Source organism: Dendrobates tinctorius, unplaced genomic scaffold (assembly GCF_039654945.1).
Source record: "Dendrobates tinctorius isolate UK_male_01 unplaced genomic scaffold, ASM3965494v1 ptg000066l, whole genome shotgun sequence".
Lineage (NCBI taxonomy): Eukaryota > Metazoa > Chordata > Amphibia > Anura > Dendrobatidae > Dendrobates > Dendrobates tinctorius.
The window spans coordinates 2,158,249-2,182,670 of NW_027361734.1; the positions used below are offsets into that span (position 1 = coordinate 2,158,249).

Below are 24,422 nucleotides of genomic sequence, written 5' to 3' on the forward strand. Positions count from 1 at the left end.
TGTCATGTCTGTGAGTGGCAGAAGTATGTAAACCTTTAGGATCCGCACATAAATTGAAGGGAAGATAATCAGGTGCGAGTAGGCATCCTGTTTTTATTTAAAGGGAATGTGTCACAATTTTTTATTAATAAGTATTAATTATATAAACAAGCATTTCTAAAACTAAATTTGTTTTAACACTTATTTGTTTATTTTTGCTGCATCTGATGAGGGCTACCATTTTTTTTTTTTGCTGGTGTGTGACTGTCTGAGCACAACACTTTCACACTACATGTACGGCAGCCCCAGGCCATAATAAACTGCAGATTCTTGTGGAGGGGTAATTATTATTATTTTATTATTTATTAAGCACCATTGGTTCCATGGTGCTGTACATGAGAAGGGGTTACATACGAATTACAGATATCACTTATAGTAAACAAACTAACAATCACAGACTGATACAAATGGGAGAGGACCCTGCCCTTGTGGGTTTACATGCTACAGGATGATGGGGAAGGAGACAGTAGGTTGGGGGGGTTACAGCAGCTCCAGTGATGGTGAGGCAGTAGCTCCAGTAGTGGTGAGGAGGCAGTGGGATTATTGCAGGCTGTAGGCTTTCCTGAAGTGGTGGGTTTTCAGGTTCCATCTGAAGGATCCGAGTGTGGATGATAGCCGGACGTGTTGGGGCAGGGAATTCCAGAGGATGGGGGCTATTCGGGAGAAGTCTTGGAGGCGGTTGGGTGAGGAGCGAATAAGTGTGGTGGAGAGAAGGAGGTCTTGGGAGGACCGGAGATTACGTGAGGGAAGGTATCGGGAGGTTAGTTCAGAGATGTATGGGTGAGACAGGTTATGTATGGCTTTGTAGGTCAGTATTAGTAAATTGAATTGGATACACTGAGGGAATGGGAGCCAGTGAAGAGATTTGCAGAGGGGAGAAGCAGAGCAGTAGCGAGAAGAGAGATGAATTAGTCGGGCGGCAGAGTTGAGGATGGACTGGAGAGGTGCAAGGGTGTTAGCAGGTAGGCCCCAGGAAAGGATGTTACAGTAGTCGAGGCGTGAGATGATGAGGGCATGCACAAGTAGTTTAGTTTGTAGGTTGAGGAAGGGACGGATTCTGGAAATATTTTTGAGCTGGAGGCGACAGGAGGTGGAGAGAGCTTGGATGTGTGGTTTGAATTGTGCATCATGATGAGCTATTGGACTGTAAAGGACCCATGGACTGTTCTTGCACAGGGGGTCTCTTCTTGCTTTGTCCTACTGTATGCCTAAACAGTGTAATAAATCGGAGGGTTTGTGGAGGCCATGCTGCTATCTCCACCTCTGTATAACACACATCACCTCACAGCTATATCATACCCTGCAGGTACTGTGCACTACTGAGCTCTGCACATCTGACCCTCCATACAGTCTGACTCTGAGCTTCCACACACGAGAGCTAGCTGTGCCTGGAAATAGCTGCTAACATCTCCACACCCCGGAGGTTTTGCATTTCGCTTTCGTCGTCTCCCTAAGCTACAGCCAAACGACCTATCCGGCCGGCAGCTATCCTAGCACACCGTGAGACGCATGCGCAGTGCACCTCGGGAGTTGTATTTTTCTTTGTCCTAGAAAGAATGGCGTCTTCGTAGCTGAAGAACTACAGCTCCCACAAGGCAGCGCGCTCTTGGCAGACGTGTCGCTTTGATTTTGGCCGGTTGTTACAATTTCAGCAGGACGTCGGAGCAGGAGAGAGCTGCGGTGTCCTGTGCTGACTGGCGGAGCCGGTGGCGGGGGTTGTTCCGGTCACCATGCATCCTGCTCTTGCCGTGGGCCTGGTGTTCTCTGGCTGCTGCAGTAATGTGGTGTTCTTAGAACTTATGGCCAGGTGAGGCGCAGTATTCAGCCGCTCATTCATTGTCGGCGCGGTATCCGCAGACACGCGGTGTACGACAGGACCGGCTGCACATAGTGCTGGGGTTACTGCTTCCGGCATATCGCAACAATCGTGACATAAACCTAACGTCAGTGCACAGTGTAATGTCACGCTGCTGCTGGCCTGATGACTGTGCATCTATGTCTGTCTGATGATTTCCATAATGCTAAACATGACAGGTCCAGTTATCCCAGTAGTTGAGCTTGCCAAGCTGAAAAGTCTGTGGTCACCCTGACTGCAGACGAGCAAATCATGACCGTATACCTGATGGTGTGATACGCACGCTGTCACGATTCCTGTGTATTCCTGATGGTGCGATGCATACGCTGTCACGATTCCTGTGTATTCCTGATGGTGTGATACGCACGCTGTCACGATTCCTGTGTATTCCTGATGGTGCGATGCGCACGCTGTCACGATTCCTGTGTATTCCTGATGGTGTGATGCGCACGCTGTCACGATTCCTGTGTATTCCTGATGGTGCGATGCGCACGCTGTCACGACTCCTGTGTATTCCTGATGGTGTGATACGCACTCTGTCACGATTCCTGTGTATTCCTGATGGTGCGATGCGCACTCTGTCACGATTCCTGTGTATTCCTGATGGTGCGATGCGCACGCTGTCACGATTCCTGTGTATTCCTGATGGTGTGATGCGCACGCTGTCACGATTCCTGTGTATTCCTGATGGTGCGATGCGCACGCTGTCACGACTCCTGTGTATTCCTGATGGTGTGATACGCACGCTGTCACGATTCCTGTGTATTCCTGATGGTGTGATACGCACGCTGTCACGATTCCTGTGTATTCCTGATGGTGCGATGCGCACGCTGTCACGATTCCTGTGTATTCCTGATGGTGCGATGCGCACGCTGTCACGATTCCTGTGTATTCCTGATGGTGTGATGCGCACGCTGTCACGATTCCTGTGTATTCCTGATGGTGCGATGCGCACGCTGTCACGACTCCTGTGTATTCCTGATGGTGTGATACGCACGCTGTCACGATTCCTGTGTATTCCTGAAGGTGCGATGCGCACGCTGTCACGATTCCTGTGTATTCCTGATGGTGCGATGCGCACGCTGTCACGATTCCTGTGTATTCCTGATGGTGCGATGCGCACGCTGTCACGATTCCTGTGTATTCCTGATGGTGCGATACGCACGCTGTCACGATTCCTGTGTATTCCTGATGGTGCGATGCGCACGCTGTCACGATTCCTGTGTATTCCTGATGGTGTGATACGCACGCTGTCACGATTCCTGTGTATTCCTGAAGGTGCGATGCGTACGCTGTCACGATTCCTGTGTATTCCTGATGGTGTGATACGCACGCTGTCACGATTCCTGTGTATTCCTGATGGTGCGATGCGCACGCTGTCACGATTCCTGTGTATTCCTGATGGTGTGATACGCACGCTGTCACGATTCCTGTGTATTCCTGATGGTGCGATGCGTACGCTGTCACGATTCCTGTGTATTCCTGATGGTGTGATACGCACGCTGTCACGATTCCTGTGTATTCCTGATGGTGCGATGCGCACGCTGTCACGATTCCTGTGTATTCCTGATGGTGCGATGCGCACGCTGTCACGATTCCTGTGTATTCCTGATGGTGCGATGCGTACGCTGTCACGATTCCTGTGTATTCCTGATGGTGCGATGCGCACGCTGTCACGATTCCTGTGTATTCCTGATGGTGCGATGCGCACGCTGTCACGATTCCTGTGTATTCCTGATGGTGCGATGCGCACGCTGTCACGATTCCTGTGTATTCCTGATGGTGTGATACGCACGCTGTCACGATTCCTGTGTATTCCTGATGGTGTGATACGCACGCTGTCACGATTCCTGTGTATTCCTGATGGTGCGGTACGCACTCTGTCACGATTCCTGTGTATTCCTGATGGTGCGATGCGCACTCTGTCACGACTCCTGTGTATTCCTGATGGTGCGATGCGCACGCTGTCACGATTCCTGTGTATTCCTGATGGTGCGATACGCACTCTGTCACGATTCCTGTGTATTCCTGATGGTGCGATGCGCACTCTGTCACGACTCCTGTGTATTCCTGATGGTGCGATGCGCACTCTGTCACGACTCCTGTGTATTCCTGATGGTGCGATGCGCACGCTGTCACGATTCCTGTGTATTCCTGATGGTGCGATACGCACACTGTCACGATTCCTGTGCATTCTTGATGGTGTGATGCGTACGCTGTCACGATTCCTGTGTATTCCTGATGGTGCGATACGCACTCTGTCACGATTCCTGTGTATTCCTGATGGTGCGATGCGCACGCTGTCACGATTCCTGTGTATTCCTGATGGTGCGATACGCACACTGTCACGATTCCTGTGTATTCCTGATGGTGCGATATGCACACTGTCACGATTCCTGATGGTGCGATACGCACACTGTCACGATTCCTGTGCATTCCTGATGGTGCGATGCGCACGCTGTCACAATTCCTGTGCATCCCTGATGGTGCGATGCGCACGCTGTCACGATTCCTGTGTATTCCTGATGGTGCGATGCGCACACTGTCACGATTCCTGTGTATTCCTGATGGTGCGATACGCACACTGTCACGATTCCTGTGCATTCTTGATGGTGTGATGCGTACGCTGTCACGATTCCTGTGTATTCCTGATGGTGCGATACGCACTCTGTCACGATTCCTGTGTATTCCTGATGGTGCGATGCGCACTCTGTCACGACTCCTGTGTATTCCTGATGGTGCGATACACACACTGTCACGATTCCTGTGCATTCTTGATGGTGCGATGCGCACGCTGTCACGATTCCTGTGTATTCCTGATGGTGTGATATGCACGCTGTCACGATTCCTGTGCATTCTTGATGGTGCGATGCGCACGCTGTCACGATTCCTGTGCATTCCTGATGGTGCGATACGCACACTGTCACGATTCCTGTGTATTCCTGATGGTGCGATACGCACACTGTCACGATTCCTGTGCATTCCTGATGGTGCGATACGCACACTGTCACGATTCCTGTGCATTCCTGATGGTGCGATACGCACACTGTCACGATTCCTGTGCATTCCTGATGGTGTGATGCCCACACTGTCACGATTCCTGTGCATTCCTGGTTGTGTGATGCGCATACTGTCACGATTCCTGTGTATTCCTGATGGTGCGATGCGCACACTGTCACAATTCCTGTGTATTCCTGATGCTGCGATGCCCACGCTGTCACGATTCCTGTGCAATCCTGATGGTGCGATACGCACACTGTCACGATTCCTGTGTATTCCTGATGGTGCGATACGCACACTGTCACAATTCCTGTGTATTCCTGATGGTGCGATGCCCACGCTGTCACGATTCCTGTGCATTCCTGATGGTGCGATACGCACACTGTCACGATTCCTGTGTATTCCTGATGGTGCGATGCTCACGCTGTCACAATTCCTGTGTATTTCTGATGGTGCGATGCGCACACTCATGGTTCGTTTCAGTAGTCTATGGTCACTATAGCTGCAGGATGCCACTGTATTGGCTTCTGTTGCACCATCCTGTTGTACATTGTTTTAAAAAAAATCTTGACAAGCAACAGGATGGTAAAATCCATAGTGAAAACCTACAATAGTGTGTTCTAGTACATTGCCCTGGCTTTGTTCGGCTTATCTTGGAGTGGGCTGGGGGGGGGTCATCAGTGTGAATAAGCCATCTTGGGGTGGGCTGGGGGGGGTCTTCAGTGTGAATATGCCATTAACGCAATATTTTTAAAAGTAAAATCAATACCATTGGACCGTCTGTGTGACCAGGGCTTGACTTTCTGAGATTATTTTCCCCCATCAGGCCTTGTGTTTGCTAGTTTCTATATTATTACATTGAGTGTAACGATCTCTGCTTATTTCCAGGAAGTTTCCAGGATGTGGAAACATTGTGACGTTTGCACAGTTCTTACTTATCGCAGTAGAAGGATTCATCTTCCAGGCAAATTTTGGAAGGAAGCGTCCGGCCGTTCCAATTAGGTATATTGCACTTGTGTATATTGAGCGATGTAACCCCTTTTGTCAGGCGTGTATTCACTATATTATTCTTATTTTTCAGGTATTACGCGATCATGGTGACCATGTTTTTTACGGTTAGCGTGGTGAATAACTATGCGCTGAATCTCAATATCTCAATGCCACTTCACATGATTTTTAGATCGGTGAGTAGAAGTGGGGGCAGTATGATACTGTTGTCTCTGGGGAGGGGTATACAGCTGTGTAAAAGATGTTTTTATTAAACTGCTATCATGGCAGTCTGCCTTTCTCGTGCTCCACCTCCACTCGGCCCTTTATGTCCCAACAGTAATGATTAGTTGGCTATACTGTTAGGCTGTGTGCCCACGTTGCGTTTTTTAAGCGTTTCCGCCGCTAATAAAACACACCCCCATGCAATCCTATGGGATTCCACAATTGCTGTGCCCATGCTGCGGATTTTTCCGCTGCGGAATTGCATCACGGTAAAATCTGCAGTGTGTTCATTAATTTTGCGAAATAGCGGCGATTCCGCCGCCATAGGGTTGCATTGAAATGCTCACTTTACTCATGTGGCTATGCCCACCATGCGTAAAGTGAGCGCTTCATGTGCGGATGGTACCCACGGTCTGTAGGAGAGGAGACTCTTCTCCATGCCCTGGTACCGAATTCCTGTAAAAAATAGAATTAAAATAAAACATAGGGATATACTTACCCTCTGATGGCCCCCAGAGTGCTCCCGCCTCTCAGCCATGCTGCCAGCAACTTCCGGTCCCAGGGATGTATTGTGCGAATCACCTGAGATGACGTAGCGGTCGCGAGAGAGGTCATTCTCGCAATGCATCCCTGGGAACGGAACTTGCCGGCAGCGTCGCTGAGGACTGCGGGGGCCGACAGAGGGTTTATTCCTTTTTTTTATTATTATTTTTAACATTCTATCTTTTACTATTGATGCTGCATAAATAAGATGCGCACATCATGTGACAGTTGTCCAGACTCTCATCTATGCCCCTCCAAGGGGGGAGAGTTGGGAGGTTCCCATAGACATTGGGCTGTTGGCTGAAATCGGAGGATTTGGCCAGCTTTAGCCTAAGCTTTAGACTAACAGGCCTTAACACTGTACACTGCCTGGGGAGTATCATGCAAGGGTACTACTATAATACATAGAAGCTCTGCACTATACTGACTGCCCTGGCAATTGTACCACTCAGCATCATTAGTGTTTAGGGACATGACAGGTTTCCTTTAAGGGTATGTGCACACGTCGCGGATTTGCTGCGGATCCTCAGTGGATTTGCCCCTGCAGATCCGCAAGTGACTTACAGTACAATGTTATTCTATGGGGAAAATAAAACGCTGTGCACATGCTGTGGAAAAACGCAGTGGATTTTTTTCCGCAGCATGTCAGTTCTTTGTGCGGATTCCGCAGCGTTTTTACACCCATTCCATTATTGGAATCCGCAGGTGTAAAAACGCAGGCGAAATCCGCAAGAAACGTGCATATTTTGACCTTCAGATTCTGCCTAAAGGTACAGATTCTGCGTGGAAAATTCCACACAGCAATCCGCAACGTGTGCACATACCCTTAAAGAGACTCTGTTGGCACAGAATGACTGCTCAAACCAAGAGCAAGCACTTGGTTCACCATTGTGTAAGCACACCTTCCCACTTGCATGTTTTCTTTCTATCTCTGCCCTTCTCTGGCTCTATGAAGCCATAGCTGTCAATCAGAGAGGATGGGGGTCTGAAGATAGAGGGGAAGGTGCACTCAAAGGGTTGGCCCCGCCATGGTGCACTGAGCTCCTGTTTTAGGTTTGATCAGTCATTCTGTGCCAAGAAAGTCACTGTCATGTCCCTAAACGCTATTGACCTGCAGATATAGGGTTAATAGTTTTCTACAGCTGTACTGAAAACATGGTTACCGGGATGAAATTACGGTAACTTTATTCTTCCCGTCGGCTTCCAGCTTTCAGTCAAAGAGGCGTGCCAGGCCGGATTCAGTCGCTGGGCCATACACAGTGATCTGCCATACAGAGCCAGGTGGGAGCATTGTGTCCTACAGGGCACTAGCAACTATAACAATACCGAACACAAAAAATGTGCCAGGACAATAATTATGAAATAATTACTTAAAAGATAATTTTATTTGATACAAATATTAAAGATTCTAAAATTTACAAATGCCTGTCAAGGTTCCTTTAAATGGTTTGCAAAATCACTATGAATTACATGCAGATATTGCTTCATATCTTACATTTTATGTAAAAAGGAGCGCAATCTGGAAAGAATCAGCGGCAGAATAGAGACTATTGCAGATTTTATTACCTCCAACATCCTACCAAATTCCTGCAAATGTATTCCCTTTTACATTAATGAGGTTTTCACCTTCCATTTGTTCTTACTATTTTAGTGTTACAGATTTTGTGACATCGCTGCTATAACTAATAGACCTGGCTTTGTGCTTTGACAGCACCAGATTTTTTGACACAATGTTGCCATATTACCTGTGTGTACTATCAGCTCTATGGAGTTTTCCATTGAGTATACATACATAGCTTGTACATGTCTAGAAATTTTCTTTGGTTTTACGCAGCTGATCAGAACTGTCCACAAGAACTCTGCTGAGGAGCCAAATCTACAGTCATATGTTAAAGTTTGGGCACCCCTATTAATGTTAACCTTTTTTCTTTATAACAATTTTGGTTTTTGCAACAGCTATTTCAGTTTTATATATCTAATAACTGATGGATTCAGTTATATTTCTGGATTCAAATGAGGTTTATTGTACTAACAGAAAATGTGCAATCTGCATTTAAACAAAATTTGACCGGTGCAAAAGTATGGGCACCCTTATCATTTTCTTGATTTGAACACTCCTAACTACTTTTTACTGACTTCCTGAAGCACTAAATTGGTTTTGTAACCTCATTGAGCTTTGAACTTCATAGCCAGGTGTATCAAATCATGAGAAAAGGTATTTAAGGTGGCCACTTGCAAGTAGTTCTCCTATTTGATTCTCCTATGAAGAGTGGCATCATGGGCTCCTCAAAACAACTCTCAAATGATCTGAAAACAAAGATTATTCAACATAGCTTTTCAGGGGAAGGATACAAAAAGTTGTCTCAGAGATTTAACCTGTCAGTTTCCACTGTGAGGAACATAGTAAGGAAATGGAAGAACACAGGTACAGTTCTTGTTAAGCCCAGAAGTGGCAGGCCAAGAAAAATATCAGAAAGGCAGAGAAGAAGAATGGTGAGAACAGTCAAGGACAATCCACAGACCACTTCCAAAGACCTGCAGCATCATCTTGCTGCAGATGGTGTCACTGAGCATCGGTCAACAATACAGCGCACTTTGCACAAGGAGAAGCTGTATGGGAGAGTGATGCGAAAGAAGTCGTTTCTGCAAGCACGCCACAAACAGAGTCGCCTGAGGTATGCAAAAGCACATTTGGACAAGCCAGTTACATTTTGAAAGAAGGTCCTGTGGACTGATGATACAAAGATTGAGTTGTTTGGTCATACGAAAAGGCGTTATGCATGGAGGCTAAAAAACACAGCATTCCAAGAAAAACACTTGCTACCCACTGTAAAATTTGGTGGAGGTTCCATCATGCTTTGGGGCTGTGTGGCCAATGCCGGCACCGGGAATCTTGTTAAAGTTGAGGGTCGCATGGATTCAACTCAGTATCAGCAGATTCTTGACAATAATGTGCAAGAATCAGTGACGAAGTTGAAGTTACGCAGGGGATGGATATTTCAACAAGACAATGATCCAAAACACCGCTCCAAATCTACTCAGGCATTCATGCAGAGGAACAATTACAATGTTCTGGAATGGCCATCCCAGTCCCCAGACCTGATCATCATTGAACATCTGTGGGATGATTTGAAGCGGGCTGTCCATGCTCGGCGACCATCAAACTTAACTGAACTGGAATTGTTTTGTAAACAGGAATGGTCACAAATACCTTCATCCAGGAACTCATTAATAGCTACAGGAAGCGACTAGAGGCTGTTATTTTTGCAAAAGGAGGATCTACGAAATATTAATGTCACTTTTATGTTGAGGTGCCCATACTTTTGCACCGCTCAAATTTTGTTAAAATGCACATTGCACATTTTCTGTTAGTACAATAAACCTCATTTGAATCCAGAAATATAACAGAGTCCATCAGTTATTAGATATATGAAACTGAAATAGCTGTTGCAAAAACCAGAATTGTCATAAAGAAAAAAGGTTAACATTAATAGGGGTGCCCAAACTTTAACATATGACTGTATAAACTTAGTATATTGCAAATCTGTCATCTGATTCATGCTGCTCAAACCACAGGCAGCATGAGTCAGAGCTCGGCAGCGCAATTGCAGCGATTCCCTGTCACACTCCAGCATTTTAGAGAAAATGTATTTAGAGGATCCGTCCAGGGACCATAACCAGAGACTAGATTAGTCCAGGGTCACTGGCTCTTCCCAGTGCCACTGCAGGTGACTGCTAATCACATGCAGGTGACTGCTATAATCACCTGAAGTGGGGAAAAGTCAGTCTGGAGTAGCACCAAACTAGTCCAGTTTACCACTATGGTTGCCCGACCTCTGAAAGCATACTTATTCTGAAACAACGTAAGTTTGAGGAAAAAATATAACTGGATGCTATTGTGCTGCCAGGCTCTGATTCATGCTGCCCGTGGTTTAGGCAACATGAATCAGATGACAGATTCCCTTTAGAGGGAATCTGTCACTCCCTGGGATGTATATAACCTATTAATATGGGCATACAGGTGATAGAAATGTTACAGTAGTCCTACTTGTGCGCCTCATATTTGTGGTTTTGTTGTTCAGAGATTGTATTTTATTTCTGTATGCTAATGATTTCTTCCAAGCTCTGGAGCGAGAGGTGCTTGGAAGGAATTTCTGCTTCCCATCTTCATTCACGTACCACCCATCAGCGTTGCAGTGCCCTGTGACATGTAATGGTGGGCTTGGAATCCCGTGACTGCTCTGCTGATAGCACGATTATACCATACCTATTCCGCCCTTCTATGGGCTTGGGCTTCAGTTTTCTTCTGTGCCGGCATGCTCGGCAATAAGCTGCTCTCCCCACTTCCTTCCTCCCTTCATAATAAGGAGCCATGCAGTTTCCGATGCCCCTGTCACTCATGTATGCATGGGGGGGAGAGCACCTTATCTCCACACATGCCATAGGTTGCTGCAAGCCTGCAACGGAAGTAGCAGTGACTCGCCTGGGCAGAAGAACGCTGAAGCCATTGCCCATAGACAGGCAGAATAGGTACTGAATAATCCCGCTATTGCAGGCGCAGGATTCCATGGCCACCATTACGCATCACAGGACGCTGTGACACTGATTGGAGGGGGGTGGTATGATAATGAAGACAGGGGGCAAAGCCCTGGAGCCAGGGAGAAATCATTAGCATAAGGAAAGAATGAGATTTCGCAACAACAAGACCATTAATATGAGGCATACAGGTAGGACTAGTGTAGCATTTCTATTACCTGTATACCCATATTAATATTTTACATACGTCCCTGAGGGCGACAGATTCCCTATAATACCAGATAATAAAGTTGTATGGAATTTATAACACTTGCATATGTATCGTGAGTCCTGACTTCTTCATAATGTTCCTATTTCTTTTCTAGGGGTCATTGATTGCAAATATGATCTTAGGTATAATAATTCTTCGTAAGAGGTAAGATTTTGTTATATCTATCTTCCTAGAAGAAATTTCAACTGAAGTCTGCTCATTTGCATAGTAGACTTGTGCCAAAAAAATTACAATTTTATTAAAATTAGTCACTAAAGGGAACCTTTCACTAGGTTTTTTCCATATAATTAAATCACCACCTACCCTCTTACACACCAGTCCCGCACTTGTACAAGCCCCCAGCTCCCTGCAAATCCAAGAAAATACCTTCTATAAGTCTCTGGTGCCATTTGGTAATCAAAATGGTCTTGTCGACAGTAGTGTCTGTGCTCAGTGCGTCCTCTCTCCGCAATAACTGGCTTTCCTGCTTTGATGGATGTGGAAGACTTCTACATCATTCACCGTGTGCTGCAAATCTCAGGCCTGTGCAGGCATGTTCTGCTCTGCTTAGGGCCAAACATGGCTCTGTAATGCGTCAGCTTCACTTCTGGGCCTTCAGTTTCCCCAGAGTAGAGCGTATCATGTTTGCCAAATCTCTGCTTCGACTGCACAGGCCTGAGACTTGCACTACTGTGGGAGGTGACCGGAAGAGATCGGCGAGAGGAGAGGCGCTGAGTACAGACCATCACTGGACCAGACTGTGGTGATTAGCGCAGGCACGGCAGGATTATATAAGGTATTTTCTTTGATTTGCGGTGGAACTAGGGGCTTATACACATGTTGCTGAAATGATCTGAGAAAGGGCTGATAAGTAGTGAATAAACCCTGGTGACAAGTTCCCAAGTTATCAAATTCTTTGTGCCCGAAACATGGACAACATGGATCAGAGACTGTGTGTTTCACTTCAGACTTATTGTACTCTGAAAATCCAGGAACAAGGTGACTAGTCACAGAGGTGTCCCTGACGGCTTCCCCACTTTCTTGGATTGGCCGGGCTCTTGTTGCCTGTGTGTATAGGGAGAGACCTGTCCTGCCAGGGCATGCCTCTGTGACTAGTCATCTCAGTTGTATGGACGCAGCGCTTCAAGGTAAAACATGCATATCTGAAATGATGGAACCGGACTCTGATGCTGTCTGTGGCTCTGGCTGCATGAATCGGCTCACATGTTCCCTTTATATATTTGGAATTTCCTTGAAGACGTTTAACTTCTTGTTAGGACAAAGCATTTTTACAAGTATTAGAATTCAAGCATCTTTTTCTGCCATTAAAATCTGACTTGTAAGTTAGAGAAACACTATGTAGGCATACAAAAAAATATACACTGTGTGATACACATTTCTGCAGGATACCTCAGCTACATACAAATAAAACCCAAACCTTGCTTTGGCACTGTCTGATGAGTGGGGTACATTGTATACAACAGGAGCTTTACTGCTTTTCTCAACATATTCTTTTCCAGGGGGCTATAATTTGAGAAGGGGTGCACATTTTTCTCTTTAGATTGCAACAGCCAGGGAAGGTGTCCATTTTCTCCATGTACGATCGGTTTTCTTTTCTGACATAGTGTTTTACATGATTGTTTTACAATTTAACTTTTCAGGTATAGTGCTTCCAAGTACTTGTCCATTGTTTTGGTCTCTCTGGGAATCTTCATTTGCACTCTGATGTCTGCAAATCAAGTGGTAAACTTCATATTTATTTATCTATCGAACCTATTGTGGACTGTTTAAAAAAAAAAAAAAAAAAGTTCTAACAATAAACAGCTGGTCTCTATGGCATATTGTATGGATATGCCAAACATTTATCTAATAATTTGTCACAGAAGATCTGTATGTAATTGTCCTCTTGGATTGTCACCTTTTAGGCTTTTTTCACATGGACCAAGTGTAGCCATAAACGTTATGGTGGACCATCTGTTGTGTATAGAGGGGTTCAGACTTTGCCACAGCAGATCTATTAATTATCAAAGAAAGTTCTCAACATGCCAGGTCTTCTGTCCTCTTAGGATTTACACTTCTGTTATACAGCTTTGTGCAGAAGCCTTTCATTTATCTTTTCCCAATCAAACCTTTGGAGCTAGGACCGAAACAAAAAAAAAATCTGATTCCATACTTGACACTAAATACACCTCCTGTATAAAATTGGATTGCAAGGACACCAATGATCTGAAAAGCTCGGTCACTTATCTGCTGGAACATGGTTCCAAACATGACCCCTCTCTCTATCAGTGGGAGTTCCGTAGTAAAACCATAATGAGATGTACTATTTCTAGGTATGCGTAACTAGGAAGCCATATAATTTGCAAATAATTCACTCTCTTTCTCTATTTAAGGCTTCCCATTCAACGTCCGTTGAAGAAGATGGTTCAACAAGTTTTCTATGGTGGCTTTTAGGTGTGTGCTTTTTGTAGTCAGATGTTTTAGGAGGTTTTACCATTGTAGACATTTATCGCATATCCCATAGATGGGCTATAATTGTCTGATTGGTGAAGGCCCACAACATACATTCTGCTAGATAACATCATATTTTTCCATAGGGGATCCTGCACCAGTACTAAAGTATCTCCACCAATTCCATTATTTAGGGTATGTTCTCACGGTCAGTAAACGCTGCGGGTTGGACGCAGCGAACATATGCAGCATCCAGATGTTACAGCATAGTGGACGGGATTTCATGAAATCCCATGTCCACTATACGTGCTCCGGCGCCCGCGATTTACCTGTGGAGACAGACATGCAGCACCTCTTTCCAAACCGCAGCATGTCTATTTATCTTGTGGAGACGTGAGTCTCCGCAAGATAAATGTCACCCGTCTCGGTGTATTGGACGCAGTGATTCAGCACGGTTCGGTGAACACATGCGGAACCTGTGTTCTAAAGCCATCGGCGCTTTGGACAGAGTGTACATGTGCTCCATCCAAAGCGCTGCCTAATACTGAACATTTGCAGATACCCTAATAGGTAGTGCACAATTGATTTCATTGTTGATAAGGAAGAGATCAAAATATAGGGATAGGCTCGGGGCATTGCATACCTTTTGTGTCCTGGGTACCTATTGATTCCCACTTGTGTGACCATTTTACTGCATGGTTTACATTAGGAACATGTTACATGTGTCTGGGAAGTCTAATTTTTCCTCCTGGCATGTTATGCAATGAAGTGAAATAACAGTAAATTGAAGCAATAAAACTGCCATTGATGTCACATTAAACACACTAAGTTTCTTAAATGAGACTATCATTAGGACTGTCGGGATTAAACATGAGTTGTAGCTAAAACATGTTGTTACTTAAATTTTAGGATCATGTGTTAATGCATATTCTTCTGTTGTTTTTCATAGGAATTGCTGCTCTGACCTTTGCTCTTTTGCTGTCGGCCAGAATGGGAATATTTCAGGAAACGCTGTATAAGGAATATGGGAAACATTCTAAAGAAGCCTTATTTTATAATGTAAGACGTGGAACATCTTAATGTGGCTATCCACTACTGTACAACCCCTTTTAAATGTTAGTGTCCCAAATATGATAGAAGCACATACACTCCTCCCAGATCGACAGCGTTCTTCTGATATCGGTGCTGTTTCCGGGTAATTTCATGACCTTGTGTCAAAATGTGTGCAAAGCGCTCCGGAATATGTTATCTCTATAGAAAAATAAAGATTATTAGTATTATGAGTGTTGCAACCCATCAGCCTTCTGTCAAATGGAGTTCCGTCTGACAGATTTCCTCCTACCAGCACTCGCTGATGGGTTACAGCGCTCATGTGACATATCAATGTCACATGACTGCGCGGAGACATATTGTCGGCAATTAGCAACTACAGATGGCTGCAGTGCTCATGTGACATCATGTGAGCACTGGAAGACACAGGATCAACTTTATTGGAACTGCGCCCATTCGGGATGGATGTTTTGCTCTTGTTTTATTTGGAGCACTTTAGGAAGGGGTTGTTCAGTAGTGTTTCACCCCTTTTAATTGAGCTACTTTTGTCAAAAGAATGACTTAATAATCCCTTCAACTCACTTTAAGTGTACCTATTTGCGTTGTGCATAAATATTGGTAAAAGGCCATTCTTCCTATTTGTGTTTCTTAAAAATTTGAGCTTTTTAATACACTTCATAAGCCAGAAATTTTAAGAATTTCAGAATAATGCAGAAAACGAATCACAGCCAAAATGTACAATAATAACCACTTGTATCAGCTAGGGTTGACTACGTACTTGGCTGCGAAGCTCCGATTTGACAACAGCCCTGGGCAGTTTGGGAAAATCTGTCCCTGAGCTAGAACCCAAAGTCGTTTGCGACTCAGGAGCTCCTACCTATATTTGGAGCTCACAGGGGTGTCCACTTCTTCGATATTCAGAAGCGCACAGCTCCCCACCTATTTGGCTTCCCGCTTACAAGGGGGCAGTACACTCCTGATGATTGACAGTTAAGGCCAACAACATGGCTGGGCTGCTGGCCTGAACAGCGTGCTCTCCTGAACTGGTAGCAAAGGCAGCTTTTCCCATGAAGCATCGGAGGGATGCAGTGCTTGCATTTTAAGCATTGTTTTCATTCACTTTAAATAAAACAATGAAGCATCGTTATATCATTATTATTGCACTGTCTGTCCATATTAGCACACCAAGCAAAATAATTTTATATATAAAGTGCCAATGTTTTCCACAGTGCTGAAAATGAACATACAAATACTATAGGTTACAATATAAGTACATATTATGCTGACTAAACTGATACCTTTGGTGAAGGAATCCGATCTCTGGTTATTGTTTAATCAGCATCTAATTTTTTCTTCTAATGAGGTCTTCTGTGCATCGGGGCAGGACGGGCGGTAGGGTCTTCTTCAGCTCCTCCGCTTGCCTCCTGTGTGTCCGACAGGTCACTGATTATTCAGTTACCTACCTCCTTTTTGAAACTCTGTGCCGCCACCGTGATTCCAGTGTGATTCCACAGACGGTCTTTAGGTCTTCAATAAAATGGCACCAATGGTAGCACATGTGGAAATCAAGATCTCAACTCAATGGCGTCTCCATTAAGCCAGACTCTCGATCTGTGCTTGCACCATTTCCGGCGCCATTATATTGAAGACCTTAAGACCGTCTGTGGGATCACACTGCACACCCCAATGACCGTGGAGTGGGACCTCAAAAAGGAGGCAAGTTACTGAGTGACCTGTCATAGACACACTGGAGGCAAGCAGAAGAAGACCCTACTCCCATTCCGCCTGATTTGCAGAATACATCATTAGAAGAAAACTTTAGAGGCTGGTTAAACCATAACCAGAGATCTGATTCCTTCACTAAAGATATCAGTTTAATCAGCATATTGGCGCCATTGCAGCCATGTCTTTACTTTATAGTGCAAAATCCTGCTGACAGGTTCTCTTTAAGGGTTGTCCTCTGCTGTCAATCACTATACTTCCTCCATGTAAAATAAGAACAGCCTTTACTCACCTCCAAGCTAGTGTCTGCAGCCAATCAGCGTCCAGTTCACTCTGTCTTCCTTTGGACAAAATTAATAAAGAAGTGGTGTAGGTGCTCTCTGACTGTTTCTGGATGTCAATTTTGTCTTAAGGAAGTGAGCGAAGCAGCCACTGATTGAGACCAGTCTCCAATATCGCTGGAACGACATAAGCATCGGAGGTGAGTATAGGCTGGTATTATTTTACATGGGGAAATATAGTGAAAGGGAAGAAAATGCTTTATGGTGTGTAAATGTGATGGGACTAAGTATTTGTAACCCAGGTGGCATGACTATTATCTGGTTCCTAAGAATTGGAGCGCAATTATTAAACTTGTTCCCGGTTGTCCTTTTTCCCCTCAGCATGCATTGCCACTTCCAGGATTCCTGCTTCTTGCCCCTGACATTTATTATCACGCAGTGATGTTCACACAAAGCGGTGAGTATATACCAAATGGGGACCATTGTGAATTTGATCTGTCACTTCCGAGTTATCATAAAAGAAAGTTCTGAAAATGTCTCAAAGCAGAGTACACTAGAAATATTCCCCGAGTAATTGTAATTATTACATACATAGGTTGGAGTATAAGGAGAAGAAATATAATGGTCGTCGGATGGTTACGTAGTGTGATTTTGTTCTGTTTGTATAGTAGAGACATACTCCCTACTGCTGTACAACCATAATATTCATCCCCTATAGTACATAGCCCTACAGCACCAAATACCTACACTATGCAGAATATGGCCAATATCTGCATTTTTGGAATGGGAGCAAAACCGCAGCAACCCGAGGATTGAATAAATGGCTGTTATGTAGCTCTGACAAGCACGTGTGTCACATGAAAACAAAGGTTCTGACATGTATAAATCTACCATGTTCAGTTCTATTGGAGACAGTCAGGCTGCCTCCATACACAACAGATAGTGAGCAAATTTTGTGAACTGGAAGGAACATATTTAATATGTATGACACTGGGCTGTCAACAGGAGATACTCGCCCACCATGTATGTAAGCCCATATTCCTGCAGCTTATTACACAGTCTGTCAGAGAACCCTTTGGTTCATTTTCTGATTAGTTCCATGGTTTGCTAGCAGATGGATTGGGCTTGGCAGTATTTGTCTCCTACTGAAGACAGGTCAGTGGGGAGAGGATCCTTCTGCAGCCAGCTGTGTTGCACTTGGAAATGGCTGACCTCTAGGACACGCAGAGAAATTCTTTTACGGACAGATGTGCCCATCATTAACCTTTTTTGAGTTGCATAATTTAGTATGACACCAGTTTAGGTCTCTGGCACCATCTGGTAAAAAAAAAAAAAAAAAAAGTCTTTATTTTCATGTTGATTTAATATCCCGTGCCATAAATGTTAGCGAGGTTTAGAGGCAAGTTGAAAGGCTATATCCATCTTAGCTTTTCATGGTGGAGGCTGGAATAACTTTATCCAGCTGACCACTGGAAGCATGGCTCTGGAAACAGTCGAAAGTGGCTGCACTATGTTGGTTCTTTAACTCCCATTATAATTACTGGTAGGTATGCGCACAGCTATTTCCATAGCGTCCCCCCCCCCCAGTGGTCAGCGCCTGGCTGGAGCTAATCCCAGGTCAGCTATGGAAGGCCGAGATAGAAATAATCGTTAAAGGAAGGACACATCTTTATTTCTCTATGCTAAGGGCAAGTAAGAAATTAAGGTAAGAATTGCTGGGATTTTATTTTTAATTTTTAGTGTATTTTTGATATACAGTGTTCTTATAAACAAGGTATTTTCAAAGATCATCAACTTTTTATGTTGACTTAAAGACGTTATCTGGACTAATTTATTTTTTTACTATGAGCCTAAGAAATATCAGGAAGGTAATTGCTAGCTATGTGCCTGTTCTGCTCGCCACCAATCTCTGCAGGGTCATAGCAGTCACAAATGGTTCCTTCCGATGATTCTGCGACTTCCGCTCACATCACGTCAACAGAATAGCTGCTTTTTTTCCGAGCAGCTTTGTAAATGGGGCATGCCTGCTGATGTCATAGCGATTAATTAATTCCTGCGACCTAACTGCGGGAAGCTGGTTGTCAATCAGCATGACGTCTGCAACCACGGCCTGTCGACCGAGCAAACTGGAAGAGGAAGAGCTGCTCTTTTGACGTTTAGGGGTGGGATCGGCCCGTGATCGCCCTGAGCCGGTGCCGCGTAGGCTTGGTAGGTAGCTAGTAACCACCTGCCTGTCAGTTCTTAGGCCCATAGTAAAAAAAAAAAAAAACAATAGTCCCAGAAAACCCCTTTAAATAGTGAGAAGTTTTAGTATGTTGTGCAAATTTGGACTTTCTTGAATGTTTGGCAGCAGAATTCTTGGCTTTCTACACACGTGATATTAACTTGTATTACCTTGATGTGAATAATGTGTATACGGTATATTATAAATGTGAATACTAAGCATGTAATGTAAATTAAGGTTGAACTGTACATGTTCCTTTCATTACAGAATCATTTCAGCTGCCTCCACTGGGAATCCAGATGCCGATCATGTGGTTTTATCTTCTCATGAATGTGATCACTCAGTATCCTTCCCTTGATTTTCCAGCTGTTATACAGTTCACGTCAGAGATGACAGCAGGGTCTGGTAGGCAGATGGACATTGCTCCTGCAAAAGGTTTCTGTACATTATACTCTTAAATGGGTATGACATCCCGTATTCATCATACCTGCATGGTGAAAAACAGCGTAACCATCGTTTACATTTTTATTTCATAAATAGTACACAATAAAATAGGCAACTTTATAATGTATCTTATCAGAAAAATTTGCTTGTTTCTCCTCTTGGACTGATCATTCGCTCTTGACTTATGGGAAAAATTGCTCAGTAATGGGAGTGTCTATATTCAGATTTTACCTGTGAATTAGGAATGACAGAGCAGTACAGGAGGAGAAAGAATCAAATTCCTCTAATATATGTTTCTTATTTTTATGTGTACTATTGATTTATGAAATAAAAATGAAAGCAACACTTAAAGGTTCCAGCTTTGTAATGCTCTGGTGTCGACCTCTTTTATTGGAAGTTCTGCTTCTTTTATATAGTCTTGTCTGCTTTCTTGCTGTTACTCAGTTTGCCTTAACGCCTTTCTCAAGATATGTTTGCATCCGTGGAGTATTCATTCTCACAACAGAGTGTCCATCTTTAACGGTCACCCTAGTTGTCACGTTGCGAAAATTCCTAAGTCTCATCTTCTCCATTCTGTACTTCAAGAACCCTTTTACTGCCTGGCACTGGATTGGCACCTTTCTAGTTTTTCTGGGTACATTGCTGTACACCGAAGTGTGGAACACCATAAAGACTGCTCCTGACAAGGACAAAAAGGAGGCCAAGAAGGAGTAGAAGTTCTTGTACTTTATGCAAAATGTTGCTTCCCTAAATTTTCACAGGGTGCAGCACTATTTATATTCCTTCCATTGAACTTTGTCATGAACATTACAATTTTTATAATACGAGTGATAAGATATTAGGTAATAAGTGACTGGTAGGTCAATTTCAATGATGGATTTTATGACTCATTCAGTAACATTATAGATAGAAAATGCAACCAAATGTTACATGCTACAGAAGTAAAAAGGAATTGTGAGGAAAAGATGACACAGCGCGCAAAATAGATTCATTGTATCAAAAGATATTACATTTTAAATTTCCATTTTATTAGTGTTTTTTTTTATGGGTGGAGGTTGGTGATCACACACGGACACAGTGACCGTTTCTAGCCATCCTTACACAATTCTTGTTCGTAGCTCTTTACTATACCCTAGTATTGTATGTTTCACAGTAGCAGATGTAAGCTGAAGAATTAGTATAACTTTGAGATGTCTGGAAATTACTCCAGTTCCTCCCCTGCTTGGTGTAGGACAAGGGTTACTGGTTGTTTCACATTCTGACATTGTGAGGGTGTTTTTTTTTGTGTGGGGGTTTTTTTTTTTTTTTTTTTAACCTTAAAGGGTTTTCAGAAATTTTCAAAAAGTTTTGGAATATTCTAAAATATAGAATGAAAATAATTTCTTACAGCTTGAATTCCCAGCTGGCCTTGTAGATATCCAGTATAGGGTAAACGATTGGCTGCAGTGGTCAGAGAGTTGGTGAATGTTGTAAGGGACGTCATTACTGCAGGACCAATGGGGACCATCGCAAATGTTGTAAAAGCTTGGGAAAAGTCCTTTTAAGTGTTACTCCTGTCTTGTATATGTACTAGCTGTACTTACAGAACTTTTTTCATTTCAGGTTAAAAAAAAAAAAAAAAGTTGTGTCTTGGGGTCCATCATCTGCATTGTTTTGGAGTGTTTACGCATAATGATTATTGGCATATTGGTAATGCAGACTTCTGTAAGGCCTGTGACGTGATCTATAGTAAGAGATCTTTACATCATGTAGCCTATTAGACATACTGTGAAGCTAGGATCCCAGGAATACCCCAGGTCCCTATTATTTTGCAGAGTTGGCCGGAGGTGCTCACTCAGCTGTTTCTGTATCTCCAGGTCGTTTTTATGGACAGTGACTTTGTGTGGTCTGATTCCTGAACCTTAAAACTCTCACCTTTCAGTTTTATCTAACTGATATACATGTATAGTTCTGGGGTTTTGGAATTGTACTAGATTAGGTAGGCATTGCTAAGCTTACTTTCAATTGTCAAGTCAAGTATACAGACTCTAAACCTTATGTCCACCTTGGCTTCATATTCTAAAGAATTTATTACTCTATTGTATTACAATACATTAATGTATAGGGGAATGTCCTTACTCTTAGTGCGCCAACGTTCCCATAACGCACTCCCAGATTTATATTCATCTGCTTTAAAGCACCACTCCAGCTTTTTTTTTTTTTTTTTTACATTTTACCGCTGAAGTGGTTCTTTTTAATCTAGGGTCCTTGCCCCTACTCTCATATTTACCAGCCGCCGTCTTCACCTATCGCTGCCGCTTTCGTCGTCCTCCAGCAGTTTGTGACCTGCCAGATTGCTCCAGTGTCACTTTTCAATGCAAGTCTATGAGAACCTCGTTCTGGCTCTCAAAGACTTGCAGTGAGAGCTTGTGACCGTTACTATTGACTTCCGGCCAGTCAAAAGCTGCAGTCACGAGATGGTGCCGCTTGACCGGAGCAGCGCGGATAAAAGGTAAAGACTTAAGTATAATACTGCAGGAAAGAAGGGACCTTAGATTAGAAGCATCACTCCAGTGCTAAAAAAGCAACAACCCGCTAGAGTGGTGCTTTAAAGTTTGATGTCTGTGCACACTGAATTACTAAAAAACAGGTACACTTTATATTGTCACAATAAAATCTGTTGTGTGTAAGCCTTAATTTTAGGCTTGACAGAGAGTAATGACCAGAAGTCCAGATTAGTGTCCATATATCACGCCAATAATCTTCACTTTTTTTTTCTCCAGATAGCTTTACAAGAACAGCAAGTCATTTTAGGTCATTGCAGCTTTTTCAATCCATACTTTTGTACTATTGTATGGATGACAAAGCTGATCTCATGTAGTCTATCGTAGCTATCGAAGATGTCTTACAATATGTTTATGAACAATACTACCTATCTTTCCTTTATAAGCTGCAGATTCAGGGTCCATCAGTATTAAAACAAATGTGTCTTACAAACTATTGATCTGTGGTCCTTTTTAAGTTAAGTAGCAGTTTAAAGGGACCTTGGCACTAGATTAACGCTGCCCGAACTAGGGGCAGGTTGAATCGGATTTGGCTTGATGACGGCAAGATATGTTTTACTCTGGAACAACCTGGCGATTCAGAGAATATATAGTATGATGAGCCTAACGGGAGACAATAGGGAGAGAGACCAGACTAGTCCGGTGCTTCCTCTCGCCGATTTCTCCTGGCACCGCTTGTTGATTGACAGGTCTCTCCTTATGTACACAAAGGAGAGACCTGTCAATCAACTGAAGGGGGGTGGTGAGAAACTGGTCTCTCCCTATAGCTCCCAGCAAGTTTTTCAAACTGCTGTTTCTGAAATACCACAGCGTTTCAGAAAGACATATACCCTTCAACCCATATTTTGGGCAGCATAAATCAAATGACCCTTTTCCTTTAAGATGCTATGTATAGATATAGACCAACAGTAGATCCACTAAGGAAGCAATAAAAAGCACTCAAAGAGCAAGATTCTGCCTTATCTTGTACTGTGGTTAGTGTTACCTTTATGTGTGCCTTGTGTATTGCCCTTTTCTATTGTATCAATTGTATAAAAGGAAGTCAAAAATAGAATAGTAAAATATATAACATGTCAGATTAGGAATGCAAATGTTCTTTTGGCATTAGTCTTTTCAAGCTTCCCATTTCCTACTAGCATTTTTATTTTTTCACAATGTATCTGATCATAGAGTAATAATATTGATAAAACAGCGGACATTGGTTAGAATGGATGATGAGATGCACACATTAAAGGAGGACTCCTGTCTATTTTTTATTTATTAAGTGTGTGTATATGAAATGTACTGTGAGTGTGGTAACATACTCGCCTACCGTGGCTCTCGCCGGGATCCAGCACTGTTCTGCTTTGTTTCTCAGTGACGTCACTGGTGTTCAGGGTAGTTGGCACACTCCATGCTCTCAGCATGACCCGGAATTCTCTAACGTTAGCCTACGGAGCCCTTCTCTGTCGCTCTATAGACTTTTTGTAAAAGACACTTCCTGTTTACACAGAGCGCACTGTCATCCAGGGGAGTCTGCGCACATTTTATAAGATTTTTTTTAAGTGAAAGTGCTTCTTTAATGTGAATATTTGTGACATCCCCTAACAATCTAATGTGTTTGAGGGCCAATATTTTTTGTTAGACGATATACCACATCCTCGTGTGCTTTTAAACAGGGCTGTGGAATCGGTAAGCGAAACCTCTGACTCCTCAATTTCTATGACGCCCACTCCCTCATACCAGGGCTGTGGAGTTGGTAAGCCAAACCTCCGACTCTACGACTCCACAGCCCTGCTTTTAAAGGAGATTTCCAACAGCTCCTTTGTTACGTTAAAGGGGTTTTCCTATCTTGTACATTTATGGCATGTCCTTGGAATATGGTTTGAATATAAAGTTGATGCAAGTCCCACCATATCTTGAGAACGGAGCCCCGATGCAGGCTTATGTTAGAGAACACGTGGTCAAAATTACCATACCAGACAAATGAATGAGAGTTCCAACCATTTCTCCGCTGACAGCCGTGCATTTGGGCCATTTTTGTGATATATGCAGGTCCTGCTGTTGGGACTTGCATTGACACTTGTGGATATGACATACCGTAAATGTATGAGCTGGGAATGCACCTCTACATTATTCTATTTAGGCCTCAGTCAAATGTATGTCTTTGTCATCCATGTACTGTCCATGTTTTCAACACACTGCACATGAATACATTATATGTAGTCTAGGGGACTACTAGTTTGTCCAATTTTCAAACAAGCAAAAATAAAAAATCGTTTTTTTCACTGGT

General features: G+C 43.6%; 1 protein-coding gene across 1 annotated transcript; it reads left to right on the top strand.

Annotated features, from left to right (window-relative positions):
* The first annotated feature begins 1,399 nt into the window (after nt 1-1,399).
* Nucleotides 1,400-24,422, top strand: SLC35B4 (solute carrier family 35 member B4). The gene is made up of 10 exons (XM_073580980.1): nt 1,400-1,846; nt 5,783-5,896; nt 5,976-6,078; nt 11,551-11,600; nt 13,097-13,178; nt 13,829-13,889; nt 14,836-14,945; nt 17,321-17,396; nt 19,431-19,506; nt 20,075-24,422. The coding sequence occupies exons 1-10, from the start codon at nt 1,770-1,772 to the stop codon at nt 20,319-20,321; spliced, it is 996 nt and encodes a 331-aa protein (XP_073437081.1). The 5' UTR covers nt 1,400-1,769; the 3' UTR covers nt 20,322-24,422.

Excerpts from the sequence above, each read along its gene's own strand:
- SLC35B4 (XM_073580980.1), top strand. The coding sequence starts at position 1,770 with ATGCATCCTGCTCTTGCCGTGGGCCTGGTGTTCTCTGGCTGCTGCAGT. Across the intron at positions 6,079-11,550 it reads TTCACATGATTTTTAGATCG|GGGTCATTGATTGCAAATAT; the intron begins GTGAGTAGAAGT and ends TTTCTTTTCTAG. Across the intron at positions 11,601-13,096 it reads ATAATAATTCTTCGTAAGAG|GTATAGTGCTTCCAAGTACT; the intron begins GTAAGATTTTGT and ends TTAACTTTTCAG.